The sequence below is a fragment of the Ambystoma mexicanum genome, chromosome 5p, assembly GCF_040938575.1.
Source record: "Ambystoma mexicanum isolate Mex_15411 chromosome 5p, UKY_AmexF1_1, whole genome shotgun sequence".
NCBI lineage: Eukaryota > Metazoa > Chordata > Amphibia > Caudata > Ambystomatidae > Ambystoma > Ambystoma mexicanum.
In genome coordinates, this window is record NC_090930.1 from 846,185,634 (window position 1) to 846,208,598 (window position 22,965).

The 22,965-nt window shown below is 42.7% G+C and overlaps 1 protein-coding gene across 1 annotated transcript in view; it reads left to right on the forward strand.

The window, feature by feature from the left end:
• NME8 (NME/NM23 family member 8) overlaps window positions 1–8,466 on the forward strand; it is a 2,398,321-nt gene extending 2,389,855 nt beyond the window's left edge. The window contains exon 25 of the mRNA XM_069613833.1: window positions 7,754–8,466. Coding sequence (XP_069469934.1) covers window positions 7,754–7,791 — 38 coding nt within the window. The 3' untranslated portion in view covers window positions 7,792–8,466. The remainder of the gene's footprint in view (window positions 1–7,753) is intronic.
• Window positions 8,467–22,965: the final 14,499 nt, after the last annotated feature.

Below are 22,965 nucleotides of genomic sequence, written 5' to 3' on the forward strand. Positions count from 1 at the left end.
ACGAACAAAGAACTGGGCTGGAAGGGACAAGTTAGACACAGTATGCAGGTTCTGTAAAACCTGCACTGAAACACTCAAACATCTTGTCCTATTCTGCCCTTTCCATAGATCCTTAAGAACTAAACACTTGGGCCAAATGTTAAATGAATACTCACTGAGGAGTTCTGAAGAATGGTGGCACTTGATGTTTACGGGCTCCAACACAAAACTGACAAGGGTGCTGACTTTATTCTTGCATGAGATTGAAAGGAGTCTTGAGTCATCTGATGCCGCAGTACAGGGACTTCAGGGTAGCGCTTAACACTGTGTAAACCCTCAGATGAAGCCCATAGGGATCTTCTCGATAAGGCTCAGCTGGCACCTAAGGCTTGATCACTGACAAAAGGATGGAACTTTGTCTCATGCATGTCTCAAGCTTATATGCTCTGCCTTGTCTAGTTTTGTTTTGCTTTATATTTACGATTGGATTTTGACAAATGATGTATTTTAAAGGTTTGTACAAACCAATAAAAAAAAAAAAATTATCTTCCTTCTCTGTGGCTCCAGCAGTTCTCCATGGTGGTTTCACTGGACATTCTTTGAGGAAGTGGCCTGATTTTCCGCAATATAAGCATAATTGCTGTTGCCTTCTCTTGTCTCTTTCAGTTTTAGTTAAAGGGGGCCGTACACCTCCGATTTGCATGGGTTCTACCGTGTTTTCCATTGTACATGGAACAGTATCTTTTGACCGGACATACACAGCTCGAGTGTCTAACCTTATCCGGTCTGTTTTTCGGTCTTGTAATCTGTGATCTAATTGCACCACAAGGTTGATGAATTCTCCACAGTCTTTAGGTGGGTTAACCACTTGAGCAAGGACATCCTTTAGTTCCCCTCGTAGACCCCAATGAAATAGCATGGTCCTTTCTTCCTCATGCCGCCCAGCTTCAACGACTAGTCTGTTAAATGTTGCTATATATGTAAGCAAGTCTTGACTTCCTTGACGGAGTGATAAAAGTTTGTCTAATGCTTGGCCTTCGGTATGACAAAAGTTTTTCCAATTCCATCTGAAAACCCCCAAAGTCATGTAACAACGGGTTATCCTGACTTACCAATGGTACCGACCAATCCGCAGCACTGCCACTCAGATATGACAAGACAAAAGCAACCCGCGTTTGGTCGTTAGGAAAAGCCCCAGGTCTGCAAAGGAAATGAAGACGACACTGGTTCATGAACGTTGCGTACTTCTTGGGGTCCCCTGTAAATCGTTCAGGTGGAGCTAAAGGAACTGCCTCAGGAAGGGTTATTTGTACTGGATTGGTAGAAGAAGTTGGTGCAGGTGCTGGCAGAATGTTACCAGGCAATGGGGTCTGTCCTTCCTGTGATTGGAGCAATTGTCTACTTATTTCGTCGGTACAATCCTTAGTAACAATCAAATCCCTCCTAATAGCGTTGGTTTCTTGCCTGGCTGAATGTGCTTCAGTGCGTAATTGTCCCAACAACTGAATTAACTGGTCAGACTCTGAAGTCTCCATGACGCCCAGGTGGATAATATTATTGAGGCTTTGTGTTCTGTTACGCTCAATTGGTATCCACCGGGACGCCACCCAGCCCTGGTTGGATGATTTCCACTCTTGAAGCCTCTCCCGGTCCCTTGGTAAGGCCTCTGGTTAAATATGGGTCTGCAATATAGGAGAGCTGGATTCAATACCAGATTGTCTTTATGTTTTCCCACCTCCCTTGGCTTCAACTCCTTCCTCCACCTTGGGCTTTCTCCTCACCTTAATATTGTAAAAGGTGGATTCTCCATCCTGCTCCTCGTGGCAGGAGCATGTAGATGTGGGGAGCGAGCAGCGACCGAGTTACTTCACTCGTGCAAGCCCCCCTGCGGGAATCCAGGCCTGCTGCGACTCCGTAGGTTTGCTGCTTTACAGTATTTATATGCAGTTCTTATGTTCCTCTTAGTTCGAATAATAATTTCTTGCTTCTCTCCTTTTAGGTATGGAAAGGTATTTTGGTGCTGTCATGCAGTTTGAAGATGAGCATGGGCCGGTAGGAAAAAGGGCGGTGTGCGTGATGCTGTCCGGTGAGTAATGCGCGATGCACAACGCTGTTTCGCCTTTTATATTGCTAACATGTGTCTTTTCTCTACTTGCAGGTTGTGATGTTCATCGCCGAGTGCCTTAATGTTCCAGCAGTGATACTGACCAGGAGATGACTATCCAAGTAAGAATTGTGTGGCTTTCTTCATTCAGGAGGAAACGTGAGTAAACGCTTACTAATGCTGTCTTTCTTTCTCCTCTTTCCAGGTTATGGTATTCCAGGATGCATGCAGTGCCGGATGATGGAGTTCGTACCTTCAGGTGAGTGGAACTGAAGTCAGCGATGGATTGAAGACAGGATACTGTTCCAGGTAAGTTTTGTAGTGTTCTTTCTCTCTCTTCACGGTGAGCGTTACGCTGCCCACAGCAGAATAAGGCAAAGCATGTTCTGCTGTTTGGGTGTGGTTTAAATAGTCTCAGGTAAAGTAGTCCAGATAAAATAGTCCCAGGCCTGACACACCCAAGGTAGTCCAGGTAAAGTAGTTCCAGGCCTGCCACACCCAAAAGACTAGACCGCATAGCTCAGTTCCTTGTAACTGAGCTATGTGTGTGCCTCCATGCCTCCATGTTGGCTGGACCCCCCCAAGTTAAATAGTCCCAAGTAAATAGTCCAATTCTAATGTTGGTCTTCGTGATGGTTATGAGCCTGGCGCCAGGACTGACTCCAAGAGAGTCTTGGATGAGGTTTTAAGGCCTTTGACTTGGCCCTAACCTGGCCCTAACTGGAAGGCTGACTTTCCAGTGAGGGCCAGGTGCAAGGGTCATGACATTAGCCTGACATTCACTGTTTTTTCCTGTGTTGTAAGGCGCACCTCACAATGTGTATTTGCTGCTCTCTTATAATTGTCCTTGACCATTTTCTTGGGATACCCTCTATCCAAGAGTCTACTCTCAAGGAGATCTGCATGCTGTTCAAAGTCTTGCCGTTTGGAACAATTCCTCCGTATGCGCAAAAATTGGCCAAATAGTAAATGCAGATTGAGACCCGCCGGGTGAAAGCTGGTAAAATGTAACAGACTATTAGGGTCTGTTGCCTTCCTATACAAGGTGGTGTTAAGTCCCTCTCCTGATTTAAAAATGTTTCGATCTAGGAAACTGACCTCCTCCATGCTCCAGTCAATGGTGAATTTTATATTGGTGTCATGTTCATTCAACCATATATGAAACTGCATCAATGATGTTTGTGCGCCCCTCCAAATCAAAAAATCATCATCGAAGTATCGCTTCTAAGTGGTGATGTGATTCCCAAATGTGTTGTTGTACCCTGAGATGAGCAAAGCTTCAAAATTAGCCATGTATACATTGGCCACGTCAGGGGCAAAGGTTTCCCCCCATACTCACACCCGTTTATTGTTTGAATAATTGATGTTTAAAGAGAAAAAGATTCTCAGTCATGGCCAGCCTCACACATTCTAGAATGAAGCCTGTGGATGGATTGTGTGGAATAGCGCGCTGATCCAAACTCAATGCTGAAACGGTAAAACATTCCATCTGTGGAATGGACGTATATAACGCCTCTATGCTTAATCATGTCTGTGGAGTCTTTCACATATGAAGGCATTCTACCCACAAATGGCTTCAGAAGATATTCTGTATATACAGACAAAGGTTCCAACAGAGAGTTGATGGCTGAGACAATGGATCTCCCAGGTGGTTGGATCCTATTTGTATGCACTTTGGGAAAAATATAGAAGGCAGCCGTCTTTGGATATGTTTTGCAGAGGAAATGTCGTTTCTCTAGGTTTATACACCCTTCAGTATGTGCACTGTTGGTCAAACTGACCCAGCTTTTTATATGCTTGTTCGTCACTGAGCAGTCGCATGCATTCTGTCTCATAGTTTTCTGTGTTCATTACTGTCACCACCTTTATTGGCGGGCTTAATTGTGTTGTCGTGTTTGTTACAAAAGTTTTTCAAATGTACCCTTTCCTCCCTATTCAGATTATCCTCATAGAAGTTATGTTTTTGATGGCCTCTAACGTTTGTTTGACTACAATGTTTTCAAACGCTATGAGTTCGTGCAGACATGTGTGTTGGGGTGGGACAAAATTGGATTTAAGTTTCAAGCCTGTTATGTTCTCTATCTCCATGGAGCATTGTCCACTATCATCTGAGTCTCCACAGTGGGCGGGTAGGTATACTTCAAAGAAGTGTTTGAGGCGGATGTTGCAAAATCATTTTTGCAATTCCATTTCACAGGTAAAGGGATCTGCTTTAGCTGTCAGCATATGTAACAATCCTTTTGCTAAAAGGTCTGTCCAGACTTACTCAATGTATAGTTGGACAGATTGAGGCTAGGTATCTTGTCGTCTACTGTTGGTTTGAGTACATTGCCTTGTCCGCATCCTTTGTGCGAATTTTGGTTGTTGTTGTCTTGTGCATCCCTGTTGCCCTCCCCTGAAAAAACCTGTTCATGGCCTCTGCCTCATTGGTCTAGGTCCCTCTACAGCGCCAGACACCTGATCAGAGTCACTAGAAGACCCTGAGGTATTGGAAAAAGTCACATACCTATTTTGGCGTCGGTTACTATACCCCACAGTCATGTCAGTGTAGAACGGGTCCTTTAGGTACGGGTACATTTTCTCCTCTTTATAGTTGTTGGGATCTTTCTTTAGTTTCACCACTTTCCGGTTTAGATTAATGTGTTTGAACTTCTTAATCTCTTCCTCTAAGTTCTCCAGTTGTTTCTTGGCATCCTACATCACTTTATTATCAATAAACTGTTTTTCTTGGGCTGCCAGTTCCTCTCCCTGAATCTTGGCCTCTTCTTCCGCTGTTTCAATGATGAGGATATTCCAATCACGTGAGCATTTATTACCCATACCACTGACGTTTTTTTTAAACCGGGGATTATCAACAGAAATCCGGAGGATATTCTTAACCTGGTGTCCCTCTGGTATTATACCAGCCTTCAGGTACTCAAGCATGAATTTCCCGTGCATATCAGTCCTACCCAATTTCTTCTTTTTTTGATTAATTTTCTCTAGATCATGATTTGCCCCTTGCACGGGTTCCGTCCCTAGGGCACTTGCAAATAATGCTGGGGCATTCAAATGTTTTTTTGTAATGGTCGTCTGAGAACAAATAAATATTTGTATTTTATTTATTTGTATAGCGCACCAGGCCCGAGGGCATCTGGGCGCGTATCTTTGCACAACAATGAATGGCAGGTACAGTTAAGCAACGGTTATCGTTACAGATAAGGCACACGTTATAGTTAAATTAGAATACAGGCAGTAAACATGTACAGAAAGATGCAATAAATATAGTACATGGGAGTACAATAGGCCGGAGGTAGATGTCAAGAGAGAAAAGAAGATAGTGGAGTATCGGGGTGAGTGACGGTTAGTCCAGTGCGCTGGATATCCATTGCTTGGCTCTCTGCTTAAATAAGGTAGGAGAGGATATGGATCTGGTGGAGAGTGGAAGTAGGTTCCATAGTTTGGAGGCTAGGACAGGGAAGCTAACACCACCGGCTTTCTGGAGTTTGTATCTGGGAATGGTTAGGCATGTTGAGAGAATCGAGAGGCTAGGTATAAGGGTGCTTGATTATTTACACATTTGTGTGTGAGTGCAAGGGATTTCAGTGAGATCCATTGGGTAACTGAGAGCCAGTGTAGGCTCTTCCTAGTTTCAGAGATGTGTGCAGATCTAGGGATATTGAGGGCAGCTCTAATAGCGTTATTTTGGGTGACCTGGAGTTTGTTGAGGTTGCGTTGGTTTGTCCCTTGATATAGTGCATTACAGTAATCAAGTTTAGACATAACTAATGTCCTAGCCAGAGTAATGCAGTTCTGTGTAGTGAGGAAGGGGCGGCAGGCTGTGATAAGCTTGCATGTACAAGAAGAGGCCGTGACAACCGCATTGCTTTGTCTGTTGAGAGAGAGCGTGGAATTGAGATATATATCTAGAGTTTTGGTGTCTTTAGATACTTTGATGGAATTGCCATCAATGTCGAAGGTTTTGAACCATGGGTCGAGCTTATTCAGTCTCTGTTGGGTCCCCAGGATGAGGAGCTCTGTCTTGTCATCATAGAGACAGAGCTTGTGTTGGGCCATCCATGTTTGGATGAATTGGTAGATGTCATTCAAGGCTTTGGAGTCAGTCATGTAGTCACCAGTGATGGGAATGAGTATCTGGGTGTCATCAGCGTAATTGGTATAGGTGACACCCAGATAATCAAGTACATCAAACAGTGGTTTGGTGAATACATTGTAAAGTGTCGGTGACACACAAGAACCTTGTGGCACTCCACACGGCACTGGGGTCGGATCTGCGGATGAGGTAGGAAAAGATACTCTCATGTGTCTGTTGTCTAAGAAGGAACTGATCCAGTTGGTAGCTTTTTCCGAAAAGTGGGCAGATATTTTCAGATGGCGGCAGAGAATTTGATGATTAACCAAATCAAAAGCTGCCGATAGGTCAAGAAGTAGTAGGAGGGCCAGTTTGCCATTGTCTTTTAGATTCTCAATTTGAGTTTTAAGATCTAATAGGGCTGTTTCTGGCCCATGCTTAGGTCTAAATCCAGATTGTATCGTACCAAGTAAATTGTTTGTTTCTAGGTATTTCTGGATCTGTAAATAAGCTGCTCTGTCTAGTAGTGGTCCCTCTTTCGCTGAGTGGGTCGGACCGGAGGGAAGAATGGTGAGGAAAAGTGAGTCAAAGGGGTTGCAGAAGATTAAGGAGGTCTCGTCAGCAGAGTCAAGAGGAATAGTGAAGCCTCCAAGGAGAAGCTTAGAGGTAGATATCAGGAGAGAGGAGGCAAGGTAGGCCCACTCTGACGGGGCTGTAGATAGTGGTGAGAGTGAGCGAGAGGATAGGAGAGACACAAAGCTTGCAGACAAGGCATTCAAATGAGGAGTAGGATTGAGTAGGTATGATGAAAGCAGGGACCCGTTCACGGAAGGTAAGGGCCACTCCCCCAGCAGACCGGTTAGACCTGGGCATGAAGAGGATCTTATAGCCCTCGTGAAGGAGAGTGTCAAAAGCAGTGACACAGCTGGCATTGAACCACGTCTTAGTGAGGGCGAGGACATTGAGGTCAAAGTCTTTATGGTGTTGATAGATGTCAGAGGAGTGTTTAACAGCAGAGAGTGAATTGAGGGTAGCTCAGTGAAGCTGGTCAGCGCCTTTAAAGGTCTTCCGAGGGGGTGTACAGGGAAGAGGTACACCCGTCGTTAGGGGCGAAAAGGCCACAGGGGGAGCAGGAGGAGAACTGGCAGGAGAAGGGCAGAAGTTAATGAGAGATGAGTTGAGTTACACAATGCTTACTTTCGAATTTGTATCATTTAAGGTACTTCCTTCTGTATGTGGTGGTATTTCCATTCAAGGATCAACAATTCTTTCTAGCACAGACTTCTCGAAAGTGTTCAGCAGCATTAAGATTTTTTTTTCCCAGCTTAAAGAAAAATTCATGCAGAACTTCGAAAGACAATTGCATTTAAATAAATGTATCTTCATGGCTTGAAGTCATGACATCTCCAAAATGTGTGAGCTTGACATGGTAAGTGAGTAGTTACAAGGATGCTTGTGAATCATCTAACGTGACGCAGTGTTGGATTCAGGGTACTTGGCTTGGTTAACATTAGAAAAGACTAGAACAAAAAATGAGTTGGAGAGACAAGTTTTATTCTTATTATAATACTTTTATTTTATATTGTTTTCTTTTCTAGCTGATATCAAAGAGGAGCCTACTGCAGAAACCGGCTAAAATCAACAATATTGATTATTCAAACAACATTATAACTTCAAAATCGTTTCTAAAAATCATCTCAGAACACCTTTCATTGTCTTTGTTTTTACAAGATCCATATGATGCATTATGCATAAAATAGTTAACAATGCATGAGGCAGCTGTATGGGAACAATAAAATGTATGTCCTTCATTATTTTTATGTATAACTTTTAATTCAATACAGTGCTTCTTTTTACTACGGTAAAAGTACATTCCATTTATCAGACTGCGTTCTGATACTTCTGGCATAAAGTTATCTTATTCTGTACTTTACTAGTATGTATATTACAACTGAAGTGGTTGATTGTAAACAGTACATTCTTTTTACAAAATCCATTACAGCTTGAAGTGGTGTTTTCAGTGTCTTGCTTTTTAATTTAAATTTGGTACGATGGTGGATAACAGTAATTACTGAACCAGGAGGAGTGTCAGTGCCTGTAAGATTGTGAGTTTACTCACTCTTTAAAACTGTACAATCTGTAGCTTTCTCTTCACCAAGAACCCACTGACATTACAGTCAGGGTAGAACATGTGAGGTCAGATGAAGGAGAAGGTTCTTGCTAAAGAGGCGGTGGTAGATGTTTGAGTTTAAGTATCTGTGTGGCTCACTGTATCTTTTTACTTGAATGGTCAATAAAGGATGTTTAAATGAACTGTGCCCCCTCATTTCTTCACACACTAATTCATGTTTCACATATGATGTGTTGTCCTATAGCATGAGTCTATAGCTGTGATTTCAAATACACTTTCTAATGGGTTGTGTTCTCCGACAGATTCTTCATCTTCGATATATTCTTCGTGCTTTAGCAGAACTTGGATACCTTCTTGACAGCAGGGTATGCCGTGTAACACCTGCATTGAGATCCCACAACACGTTCTTCCCCAAGGCCAGTCCTGACGTTGGCATCTTTATAAATGACCTTAGTTCTTTTTTTCCACATGCTCCCCATGTTTCTCAGGAACGTTTATTTCACACCTATGACTTTGTTCTGATGCATTTCAATTTTCTTGACTTTCTTCTGAGAATGCTGCCCTCAAAACCCTCGGTTCCAAAATGGTAAGAAATGTGATGCTAAAATGTCGATTACTTATCCTCACAGGATCTACCTTTGGGGTCTCAGTACCCGTAACAAAGTCGCTGATTGCAGCTTGTGTCAATTGATGACTCCTAAAGTATTAAAAGAGATATCATCTGAAATGGCTCTCGGAAACATGACATCTAAATTGCCTAGTAGTACCCTTCAAAAAGAAAATCCTCTTATTGCAGGAGCTCTGAGTCGACTGAACAAACCCAGGAGAGGACCAAAGTGCCAGAAAATATAGGAATAGATCACACTCAAGAAGTGACTCCCATCATGCCTCCTCATCTTCAAAAAGAAATAGACACTCTTCCTTGACTGACGACTTACCCGGCACACATCACATAAGATTCCCAGTGAAATCTGATTCAATAGAGAAATGGGAAGAATTCCATCTCAACATGATACATGTTTTAAATAAGGCCACGCTTTTGGTTTATTATTCAGATCCGAAGAAACAATTTGGTCCCATTGCTCCCAACAAAGCCGGTAAGGACACCAGTAAGCATCCATTCCACATTCCCAAGAGCCCGGGCATGAAGTCTGCCTTGAAGGGCCTCCAAACAGCATAGACATTGCCGACCAGCGGTGTTCCTTCTACATACCTTGATTTCACATTGGCATCCACATCTACGCAACTATCCCTGCCAAGGACCAACTCAACCTCAATTTCAATGTATGTTACACAATCCATAACTGACTTTATGCAGTTGTTTCAATCAATATTTGATAATGGTGGCCACCAAATGCAGTTCGTGTTGAAACCCTGTTGAAGGGCGAACAACCATGAAGAACTAATTCCAGAGGAATAAAGGATGGTGGAGCTACTCTCTGACTTAAAAGATGCTTATGGGCTCAATATCTCTCTGGAGGTAGACTTCACACAGGCAGATACCTTCACCTATCCTAATGCTTCATACAGGAAAGCAATATCCAAGGTTTCAGAGGCTTTGGGGTGGGGTATATAACGGAGTATGACCTGACATATGTTTCAGAGAAGGGGTCTCCAAAGGGACTCCTTTCACCATTCCATGCAGCCCACAGAGATCCACTGCTAGAATTGTTGTAGAATCCGTGTTCTATACATGATGTGCATAAGGGACAAGTAATAAAATACAGACCTGCTTCCACAAATGCTAACTTTCTTTCTAAGCACCCATGCCGTGAAAGGTTGGTGGTACAAGCTGCCACTTCCGGAGGGGTTACAGTTGAATACAGTAAAAGGGTACCTGGAGGTGTGCTCCATTCTAATGGATTGTGTCCCCTCACACAAATTCCTCATGTTAGATATACTTTAGCAGCAGCAGCAAATCTAGTAAAATAATTTATCTCCAGGGGCCGCTGTGCAGCTTGGGCATCTGGACCCCTCCACAGTCTTCAACTTCGGGACCAAAAGTGACGTCAACATAAATAGCTGACACTCTGCCCTGTAACCTGTAAGGAAGTCATGGTATCAAACAGTGAAGACAGACACAAGTGATCACAGTTCAAGGGTATTTATTGAACTTCAACGGGTTCATTGAATGCCTATCTAATCCTAAATCTTTTTTTTTCCAACTTTATTTAATAATTATACAGAAAATAATACAACTGAGTAACAACAGAATGGGAACAAGTAAGAGATTACTCCATATACATCAGTGCAACAAAATGCAAATTACTACTAAATTAACAGCTATTCAAAAGGAAATCCGAAAACATCCCCACCCACCTATCTCATGGCAAGACGTGACAACACAAAACACAAAAAAACAACAACAACAGGACAAAACATATACCCCTACAAACCCCCCAACCTCAATATCCACAAAATAAACCAAAGCCTTCACCTCATCCAAATAAATCACTGAATGACCCCCATCTCTCCTCGTACTCAGTTTCCCGATGTTGTCGAATTGCCTGAGTCTTCTCATACCAAGAGAGCGTCCGCATATCCGACACCCAGTTCTTGCAATGTGGCTTCTTCCTGGATTTCCACACCTTCATTATTTGTTTTATGGCCATCAACAACGCTCTATCAATCCATTCCGAACAATCCTACATCTCCACACTTCGACTATCAGTTGAAAGGAAAATCACTGACAGAAAAGTATGAGGCCGTGTCATATTAGTTACCATATCAATGCAATCCAAAACCTCTCTCCAAAAGTCCAGCACTCTACTACACTCCCAGAGCATATGTAGATAGGTCCCTCTCAAGCCTCCACAGCCCCAGCACAGATCTACATCAGCCAAGCCTCTCTCCTTCATTTTCACTGGCGTCCAATAAATACGGCCTAAAAGACGTTGGTGAATATACCTCAGATTTAAATGAACCTTGACCCTCACCGAAGCCCTCCAGCTATTATCCCACAAGCCATCAGAAAGATCAGTTTCCAATTCAGACACCCATTTCATTCGTAACTGATCCCGGGAATTCCTCATACAGTCCTGCAATGGGTTGGTTTAACGCCTATCTAATCCTAAATCTAAGGATGGGAGCAAGCTACAACCATCAAATAATAATAACACAGTCATAGTGGTGTCTTGTCAAAAAAAGGGCCTATACTAATAAACCTGTTGCCAATTCTAAATACAAATGGTGTGGGAAAATGATGTATGCAAAAGAAAGAGTGTTCAAAAAACAATATGTCGCGACTGCCGGACAATTAGCTTCCCTTCCCCACATTTTTATCCCGTGGCAAGATGGCACACTCGAGCTTAGCACAGACTCTGGCTTCTCCAGCACGAGGATGCAGTTCAGGATATAAATCAGGGCATTCTGCGACAAAGTCTCTTTCTGTTCATAAGTCTCTCATTCGTAGAATGCCTTGGATACAAAACACAACAACGAAGTTCCTTTCTCTTCAGGAGGCTCATGCTTACTAAGTCTCGGATACACTGTTCACCCTGGGTTCCCTCAGCCGGGCTCGGGCTCGGCACTGGGCAATGGATTTTACTTATGCCCTTGCAGTACCACTTCCATTCATTCTTACTTGAATTCTATTCTTTGTTTTCACATTCACATATTATAGTTCCTTTGCTACTTCTTTGTGGGATACATCAGTCAGAGACCTTTGTCGGGCACACACGTAGTTCCTGACCACTCTGCTATCTTGTATTTTAGTTCACTTTAAATATTCCAAACAATTCATCAGCCATCTGGTCTTTACCTGTGCCTTTCATCAAACGCTTCAACGTTTGCTATCTCGTGTATCAATGTTGCTGCTGGCAACCTTTGCTTCAACACAGACCGGCCTCATACAGTTTCCTTCAACTTACTGGCTGTGTTGATTTCTCTGATAGCAGCTTTGATCTCGGAGCCAAGGACGATACCACAGTGGCTGCTGCTCCTCCCCGACTCAGCCAGTTATGCAGTAGGGTCCCAGATATCTTGGACACACAATGCAGGAATCTTCGGTCTGTCTTCTAGGCCTTACACATGCTGCCTTCAAGTTCCTAGAAGTATAACGATCACTTGTCAAAAAGGTCAATGGTGCCTGCCTCCATCTTCTCCTTACTCGGTCTGCCGTCTTTCTCCATCGGCTCAGCTGCTGCTGGGGAAAAACTGCTCCTTCGTGTGCTTTGCCGCGCTCAAACTGTGCTCTCATGCTCTGCCTTTTATCCGTGTGGGGAAGTTCAGTTGAAGTCAGGTGTGTGTTGTCAAAGGTAATTGCCTGACTGTGCCTGACCATGGTAGTGGAACAGGTCAGGTACATTGGTTGGGTACTAGTCTGTTTTCTCCCAGAGCGGACTGTTTGTGTAGCAGTGTTCATGTAGGGAAGGGGGGTTATATTTCCACGGTATCCTATCTGGTAGGAGGGGTTAAAGTTGTTAGAGGGAAAGGGATACATCATCTCAACATCAGATGTCCCACTCCCTAATCACCCCCCACCCAGGTGATCCTCCCGCACTGGTCCACTCCCAGGGTCTATATCCAAAGGTGATGGCTGTGCCCTGGCCACCTGAGAGAGAGATCCCCGGGGGCTAGCGGGTGAGACACCCTCTGGTTTCTCACATACCCTTCCCCTATGCGATGTAGCAGCATCAGTTTCACAGGGAAACCGGGAAAGAAAATCGACGTTCTACTGTTCTTTACCTTTTCGGTGTTGCACAGTCAAACAGTAGGGTTGCAGGTCTAAGAACCATCACATGACTCAAGGGTTAGAGTCATTTCGTTGGCTTATCCATACTAAAGGTGAGTGGTCGGTGACAAGTGTGAACTTCCTCCCTAGAAGATAGTACCCTAAAAGAACGCTTGCCCATTTGATGGCAAGGGCCTCTAATTTCAACACAGAGTAGTTCTTCTCATGTGGGAAGAGCTTACGACTAGTGAATAGGATGGGTTGTTCTAATTTATTTAAAAAAAAAATGTATATGGTTTGTAATAAACCTTTAAAAAAAGAGAGCAGAAGCAATCAAACAAACAACAAGCGCAATACAAGACAAAGTTGACGTAATTGACGTCTCACTAACTGAAATTAAAATAAATAAATAAATAAAGAATGAAGAAAGCTTCACGGTCTATCGGTCCAATCTTCATGCATCAAGATAGAACCACAGGAGCATACACTTGAAGCAGTGCTTAGACACCAGCTGTAATCAAAGTTTCTAGATTGTTAGTTCTTACATCCTCGAGACATTCAAGTCGTGAAGCCATTGCTTCCAAGAAAAAAGTTAGCGACAAGATTAGTCTTTGGTCAGTTGCATCGAACATTAATTGCCACCAGTCTTTTACATAATAGGTCGATCTTTCCGACGTGATACTTCCAAACTGACGGTTTCTGTCTTCAGTGAGACCCACACAGAATAGAACAAGGTGTTGTAAGGTTTCTTTCGTTTTGTTACACAATCGACAAAGTTCGGAATGCAAGTTATTTTTTGTCCAAAGGTTAGTTCTTTCGTGAGTTTTAAATGTATTGAGACGAAACATCATATAAAGTCTTCTTTTCCTTTCTTCAGGGAATCGTTTCCAAGGACTATGGGCCTCATTACACGGTAGGCGGTAAGGGTTTACCGGTACCGGTATTTTACCGGTACCGGTAAATCCTTACCGCCTTACTACGAGGTCCCTTTGCGGGTTGGGGAATTTAACGCCTGCTTTTTGCAGGTGTTAAAAACCAACCCGCAAAGGGACCCAGGGAGCTAATTACGGTACCGCAATTTGCGGTGCTGTAATTAGCGCCTTCCCCATTCCCATTATGCCCTCTGGGACAAAAATGGGAATGGGGAAGGGCAATGGTAGAAGGGGGAATTACCGCCCCGCCAACCTTGGAATGGGGCGGTAATTCCCCTTTCCACCAAGGCGGTGCCGGTATTTTACCGGCATGAACCATGGTTCTCCGCCTACCGTGTAATGAGGCCCTATGTATCTCGTTTAATGATCGTTTTTCCCCATGAGCGTCTTGCATAAGTTTATAGGTGCGTCTAAGATCACAGGTTTCGCACCAATCACGTCTCCATAGTTTGTTTTTGACATGATGAGGATTATTGTTTAATGTTTCAAGATCTGTGTCTAGTTCTGTGAGCAAGTTTTTGCAGCGTTGCACCCATAAATACAGTACAGAGTTTTTGTTGTTTTCTCCTGGGTTTGCAAGAATTTTAAACTGTAAGGTGAGATCTTTAAGAGACATTTTACGAAACAAGGCCAATGTATTCCAGGTCACTCTTGCATTGATAGATGTTTTACTAAGCTCATATCGTATACATGCAGAGGGGGTGCTTCCAGGTAAACCAAGGACTTTAGTCCAAAAGATGTTTTCAATCGAGTTCCACAAATCGGCTGAACAGCCAAGGGCACATTCAGCCCCATAAATTAAGGCTGGAGTAGCTTTTTGTTTGAAAAAGGATATAACTGGAAGCATGGAATACCGGCCATATTTTTTGTGTAAAACCATATCATGTGTAGCCAGTTGTCGGCTCTTCAGTTTTGTTTGTTCGACCCATGGTGCATCGTTCAAACTGGAGCTAATCCTCATACCTAGGTATTTGGTGTCAGTGATAGAGTGAAGTTGTATTTTTTCTATATGCCATTTAAAGGTGCATTGCATAATGTTTCTTTGCCCACGCAGATCTCTTAACACAAGGATTTCTGATTTTGCAGCATTTATACATAGCTCATTTTTCTCAACATAACGTACCAATGCTGTTAATTTACGTTGTAGACCAATTGGTGTTAGGTCTAACAAAATTAAGTCATCTGCATAGAGTAGATGACTCACATGTGACCCATTAACTTTTGGTGAAAATGATGCCTCTCCGTTAATAGTTTGGTCAATATCATGAAGAAAGAAGTTGAAAATAATGGCGGCAAGTGGACATCCTTGTTTTACACCTCGAAACGTCGAGATTGGTGCAGACTGTTTCCCTTGGCGATCTAGTCGTATTCTGACATTTGTCTCAGTATGCAGACCTTGTACTGCGGCGAGAAGGCTTGGAGGACACATTGTTTTTTCAAGTTTTGCCCATAGTATTTCCCTGTCTATACTATCGAAGGCTTGGGATAGATCAATTACTGCCAAATAAATCTTGGTCCCAGTTCGTATAGCCTCCATTTTCAGGGTGTTAACAATGAACAGATTCAGGCTGCATTCAACTCCTTTCACAAAGCCGCTTTGTCTTGGGTCAATAAGATGGTTTTGTTGAGACCATTTTAGCAGTTTGTCTTTTAACATGGTAGTGTAAACCTTGCTTAAAACGTCAAGCAGCGCAATCGGGCGGTAGTGTTCCGGATTTAATCTGTCACCTTTTTTAAAGACTGGAACATTAATAGCGCTCTTCCATGATGTTGGTGTCTCACATCTTGTCGCGATTTTCTTAAATAAGGTGTTACAAAAGTTCGCCCAAATTTGAGGGTTTTCTTTCAAGGTACAGTTGGTAAGACCATCAGGGCAAGGGGCATGTGAGGTACTTAGATTGTTAATTATTTCTAAAATGTCTTCCTCTTGAAACTCCAGATCCCAGTGCTCCATTTCTGGCAACCCAGAGTCTACAGTAGAGCCTTTTTTTCCATACAAGTTCTTATAGTAGGTTATCCAGGCGCTCTCACTAACCATGTTAGCCTGTATCGCACTCTGCGAACCAGAAAGGTTATTTATTAGACTCCAAAAATTGCATGTATTACTGGTTCCAAGTTTTGATAACATAAGTTCAGCATCTGATTGCAGCATTATTTTTTTGTGTTGTTTAAGCCAGTTTTTATAGGCTTGTTTTATGTTTTTGATCTTTTTGACAGTTTCGTTAGAATACATTCCACTGCAAGCACGTATGTCACTTCTCATCTTACGTTTACGTTTGGAGATTTCTAAGTCAAAAGCATGCAGATTCTTAAAACAACGGTTTTTCAATCCTTGTTTTTTTTCCTTGTTTATTTCCAATATGTTGGAGTATTCAAGTTTAGCTTTGTCTTCTTGGTATGCATTGTTTATGCTCTGAGTCTCTTTTTCCAAAAGACGTAGTCGAACTCGATTTGATTCTAATGTGATAAAACCGCAATAGTAATAATCACTAAATTATGGTCGCTTTCCTTCCTTTGATTTACCTGTAATTCCAACACCTTGGTATGCACGCTCTCAGAAACAAAAAAATAGTCCAGAATGGATTCTTGTGTGTCCCGCTTCCACGTGGCTTTTGGTGGTATATCCCCATAGGTGTGACCATTCAACATGTGCATATTTCTGTTTTCCATTTCTCCTAACCACAGTTGGGCCACATTTTCCAAGGCAAGAGTTTTAGATTTTTTTGATGTCACAGGTAAACAATTTATGTTTAAATCGCCACATAACAATATATTTGCTGCCCCGTCTACCTCATAGATGTTATCGATAATATTTGTTATTTGATCAATGAAGACTGAGGCAATAAAGATTGATGATATGCAGGAGATTCTTTTTCTGTTTTCCATGGTTTTCGAACTGAAGCACAGTTGTCTGAATATAGGGAGTGTGATTGCAAGATCGAATGATTTTGTAGCCCGAGCTTTTTTGAACCAATGTCAGTAATCCTACAGTTGGTCTGCCAAGATTTTTCTTTGTTGCAGGATTAAAGGCAATCTCAAAACCTTCTATGACCGGGCATGTAGTCAGCCAGGTTTTCTGGGCACACATAATATCAGTATTTTCGAGCCAAGTGGATTTTTGCAAATGAAGATGGCCACGAGTATTCCAACTGGCTATCTTTGTTATAGGTTTTTTACCAATTAGGCATTAACTTTGATGTTGAGAATTTAGGGCTTTAGAAAGGCAGCTCCAGTCTTTAGAGCAGTCAGTTGCTCGGGCTATTTTTGGTTCAGTTACATCAGTCGATGGTAGACTATTGTTTTGTGCGATGGTAATTCTAATTTGTTCAGTTGGAAGCATCAGGATTTTGTCTGCATTTAAGTCACAAACCTCAGTCAGAGCTATGTCTTGACTAGATTCAGTTTCCTCCGTGCAAACAACTTTAGTTATGGTGTGAGTACTATTGGGAGCAGGTCTTGTGTGTTCAGTAATCAGCCATTTACAGGGCTCTTTAGCATTCACAACATCTTCTTTACTCTGGTGAATTTCAGTGATGTCGAAACCCATAGAAATCAACACTGGGGCAGCTTCCAATAGTGTATTGCAGATGATTTGTGAATCAATATGTAGCTGCACGGTATCATGCCGCTTCTCATTGAAAAAGTCAACCACTTTTATGTCATTAGTCTCAATCATACGTAACGAAGGGACATAATGGAGGAGACGCAAGACGTTCTTACGGTTGAGCACAAGGGCATCATCATTCTCCTCAATTCGTTCAAGAACCAAACAGTATTTTGAATGTGGTTTTTCCTTTGCAACTGTCTGATTTTGTTTGGGTACAAGACCACCTAAGGATCTTTCTACAGCGGGGTTATGTTCTCGAAACCCACTTTCCTTAGTTCTCATTTGATCATTTGATGTTTTTACAAAGCTAGTGACAGACCAATTTGTGTCTCGATTTGGTACCTTTTGTGAAATTTTATGATCCTCGGTTAGCTTGTCCCGTCTTTGGCATAAGGTCATAAAGGGCGGGCTTGAAGGAACAGGTCGCAAATCTGCAAGTGGCCTCTCTGGTGGTATTATGATACAGACCCTTGCATTTTTGTCACAAACAGACGGCATACTTGCCAAAGCAGGTACATTCTCTGCAAGCAAAGTTGGTACGGTCGATTTACCAACTGCCGAAACATTGGTCCTCAATTGAAATTTCAGTCTCTGCTTTGTCGTTATATGTTGACAGGTCGAGCAAACTGACAGAAATGTCAGCAGACGTCGGCGTAGGATTTCCCTCTACTGGTTCACTCTGCACCATAGGTACAGTTGATTCTTTAGCACCGGGCACTTGTTGATCTATAGTGATGTCAACAGTTAATTGCTCTTTAGGTAATGGGACATTCTGTTCAGCTACAGACATAGCCTGCAAATTCATATAAGCGGCTTTAATATTCCGCAGGAATTTTCTTGAGTTATTTGTCATTTTTGCAGTTCTGGTTCGTATATTTTTTGATTTCTTTGCTTGTATTGATTTCAGGCCACTCTGAAGGGTGCTCTGATATATCTGGCGATTAAAGATGGGAAAGGCAACAGGGTTTGTAACAACGAAAAGATCGTTATCTTTATGACTTAAATCAGCAATATTTTTTGAGCAGGCTAGAGGTTGCGGGTCAACATTAGCTGGGTTGATCGCAGACTGGGAACTTACAACGGCCTCAGAAAAACTCCCTGGGTCCTTTCCACATAAAGGCTGCAAAAGATTTTCTTTGCCAGAGATAAGAAAAACGTTTGGTTGCATTTGAGTTGGAATCGCCTTTAACATAGGTTCCGAACTTCGTGGAGTAGTGTAAGTCATACTCTTACACGAATCGTTGGCTAATGTTTGCATTTGTTTTGGCATTAAATGTTCCACAGCATTTGTAGCGTCAACATCAATAGTACAGATCACACTCTTACACGATTCATTGGCTATTATTTGCATTTGTTCTGGCATTAAGTGTTCCACGGCATTTGTAGCGTCGACATCAATAGTGATGTTTTTATTTGATTTGTCGGCCATGATTTGTAAATGCATTTGTTCTGGCATTAAGTGTTCCGCGGCATTTCTAGTGTCGACATCAATAGTGATGTTTTTATTTGATTTGTCGCCTATGATTTGTAAATGCAACGCTGAGTAGGTAGTAGAGTGCCGTGTACTTGGGTTTTGTGATTTTAAAAGGTCAAGAGCCTGTTTTGCAACTTCCGCCAGTAGTTTCTTGTCCTCCCTGTTGTTTTGTTTTTGCTCAGTTAAGACCCTTAGTGAATGATCAATTTTGTTATTTGAGTCATAAATCACTTGTTTAAAGAGATTGTTGTCATTTTCAATGTTCACCATCTTTGAATTCAGAAGGGCTACTAGCCCTAATGTAGATCATTTACACCATCTTTCAAATGCTCATACATTTTAAGAAAAGGACCGATTGTCATAGACATCGTTGAGGTCAAAGTAGGTTGTAGTTCTTGGAGCAGTTTTTTAACAATCCCTTCCGGTAAAGCAGATGAAGTAGGCCGTTGAAAATGAGTTTTATTCAGAGTACACCTTATTTTAGGAAAATCCCTTTCAATAATTGAAGAGTCAGTTGAGGATGTGTCTGAAGAAGTGTCGCTAGATTGCAGCTTTTGTGTTGTTGTAGATGGAATATAAGCACTTTCCTGGGTTTTCCCAATTGTTTGTTTTTATGCAAAGTTCTGTAAAGATCATTTTTTCGGAGCACTTTGCTGCAAACGATTGGGACCCGGTGAATCACTATCTAAAAACCGACATCGCTTAGTTTTGGAACCCAAACAGTTTATAGAAGCTATTTCGCTGTTAATATCATTTAGATTTTCCGCATTGTTAAGCATGTCCGATTCTTGAGTTTTTTTATCCGTTCTGGATTGATTCAGTTTTGTGAGGTCTTTTAGTAGTTTATTTACTACATCCAGCAAATTTTTCCTAAAAGAGAATACTCCACGCGAATTAACATTCGAAGTCTCTTGTGTCTCATTAGTCAGATGATCAGGGTTTTTTATTTCGGAATTCGCTAAGGCGTTTGTTTGTTCTAGTGGGGGCATATTTTGATCTGACACCTGAAAGGCAGACTTTTTTGAACATTCAAATACATCATCACAACCTGTGATTATTTCTCTGCATTCATTGTTCACCACAGGCTCATTTGTGGATTGTGTACTTACAAATATAGCTAAGTCAAATATGGAAAAGTCACCCACTGCACGTACTCCAAGAGAGCAAGCAGTTTTTAAAGCCAACTCTTCAGATTGTCGTACACCCTGGACTGTGTACGGAATATTAAGAATATTCGAGGCAAGCAGCAACAAAGTATTTGTGGTTGTAGAAAAATCAAACATAGGCCACATGTTCCCACGGTCCTGAGGAGCAGGTGTTCTGCAATGAGTTGGAGTTTCTGACACTGAAAAAAATGGTGAGTTTGTAGAGACAGACAAAGTTGTATCCAAAGAAAACCTGTGAACAATCCGCCAGGTAAGCACCCTTAGCATTGAGACCTCTTTACGTGGCACTCCACCAAGGTACCAGTGGGGAACGCAAGAGTACCCAAACAATCACCAGAGGTCTCGCCGCCAACACATGGCAAACTTGGGCTAGCGGACCCAAACCCTCCTCGTCCCGCAGAGCAGGGCGCCAAGCATGAAGCTGAAGACAAGGGCGGGCGGATCAAGGGTAGGCCCAGGTCCCCTGGGCCCTGGCAGGTCGTTTGGCTGTCCAAAGATGCAACAAATGGGCACGTGCCACAAATATTGGCACCATCCAAGCAGGGAAATTGATGGCACTTAATACAGGATGCGTGTATATTAGGCCGGGAAATGAGGGGATCCTTCATAGGAATGTCCGAAGAACCAGTTTGTAAAGTGCCAAGGTCACGGACATCACGGGAAACACTTACTTGGGAGAGTTCCAGATCTTCAGAATCCTCTTTACCAACACCGGCACGGTCAACCGGCAGGGTAGCAAGTCCAGTGAGATCAACGGATCCCTGCCGGAGTCGTGGTCGTATCAACGGCTGTTTCAGACATCTAGTCTTCGAGCGCGTGACAGACTGCAAAGTAGAACTTAAACAGTCTTCTTTCTCCATGGCTCCCAAGGACTCCTAAGACTCTAAGACTCAGCTGACTCCGCGTTCGCTCTGGGAGAGTCAGGAGTCTTTGAAGAGTCTCTTGGGCACCGCCTCCAGGCAGCACAAACGAGCAAAGAGAACAGTATTCAAACAGCCTCCAGGCAGCACAATGAGCGGGGAAAACAGGATTCACGCAGCAGAGCTCAATGCAGCTCGTTGCAGACTCGTTTGCAGACTCCAAGACTCAGCTGACTCCGCGTTCGCTCCACGAGAGTCAGGAGTCTTTGAAGAGTCTCTTGGGCACTGCCTCCAGGCAGCACACACGAGCGAAGAGAACAGGATTCAAACAGCCTCCAGGCAGCACAACGAGCGGGGAAAACAGGATTCACGCAGGAGAGCTCAATGCAGCTCGTTGCAGACTCATTGCAGACTCTAAGACTCAGCTGACTGGGTTGTTCTAATCCATCGCAAATTTATGATAAAACTGCTCCTAACCCTGTGAGAGAGGCATCGGTTTGTAAGACACATTCTTTTGAAAAGTCTACTACTTTTAGGATTGGGTTCTGACACAAGCTTTGTTTTAGGTTGTTGTAACATGCATCATCCTTATCAGTCCAATGAATCTTGTGTGGTTCTGCATTCTTTAATTTGTCTGTTAACCTGGCTGTTGTATCTGAGAAATTTTGGATAAACCTGCGGTAAGTACAAATCAATCTTAGGAATGCCCTGAGGTCTCTCTTAGTCTTGGGCGTCGGGGGAATGTAGGACGGCTTTCACTTTTTCTTGCTGGGCATGGAAACTGCCATTCCCTACAAAGAAGCTGAGGTATTTCACGGCTGGTTGGGCCAGCTTTAATTTGTATGGATTGGCAGTTAAACCGTTTTCTCTGAGGGTTCTTATAACTGTAGAAAGATTAAAAAGATGGTCTTCCCAAGTTTTACTCTTTAACTATTTCGTTAATATAGGCACCACAGAAATCAGAGAATGGATGTAATACCCTGTCCATAAGTCGTTGGGAAGAGGCTGGGGCCCCCTGCAGGTCAACAGGGAGGAGTTTGAACTGGAATAGTCGCAGGGGTTTTGAGAAAACTGTCTTTCCCTTATCAGGTCCATGTACTGGGATCTGCCAATATCCCTTGATTAAATCTAGGGTTGATAGGAATGTGGCATTTCCAAGTTAATTTATTAACTCATTGATGCGCGCCATAGAATGGGCATTGAAGCAGGAGATGGCGTTGACCTGCCTCAACTCTATGCAAAACCTATAAGAAAGTTTGCGGTTAGTTAGCAACACAATAGGGGAGTACCATGGACTTGAAGAGGGCTTGATAATGTTTGCCTTCAGCATTTATTTCTACTTTCTTAACCACTATTTTTTTTCATGCTTCTGGGAGTCGATATGGTTTCAAATGGACCACTTTCCCCTTTCGAGTTCTGATATAATAAGTCCCATGTACTCCCCCTGGTTTCTCTCAGAATACATCTGGGAATGCCATAATAAGGTCAGTGAAATCTTCTTTTTTCTGTCTAGATAGTTATTGGGGAATAAGCTCATAGTTGTCTGTCTCCTCCGGTACCAAACAAGACAATATGAAGGCGGTGGCAGGGGAAGGATTTTCTTTGCTTTTTATCAGGTTGGGCTATTTTATAGGTACAGGTTCCTGTTTGCTCTAGTACCTCATATGGCCCATGCCACTTTGAGAAAAAAATATTTTCAGAGGTAGGTAAGAGGACTGATACCTTCTGTCCTACTGAAAAAGATCTCAAATTCATCTTCTTGTCATAGGTTGACTTCTGTTGGGCTTAAGCTTTCTCCATGTGAGTGTGGACTAGATTCCGGATGAATTTCATGTGCTCTCGCAATTGGGTAGCTGTTTGTGAGAGAGGAATAGGTGCCTCTTCTCTCACTTCCCAGGTCTCCCGGAGCATTTCTAAGACATCTCTTGGTTCTCTACTGTAAAGTAGTTCAAAAGAAGAGAATCTGGT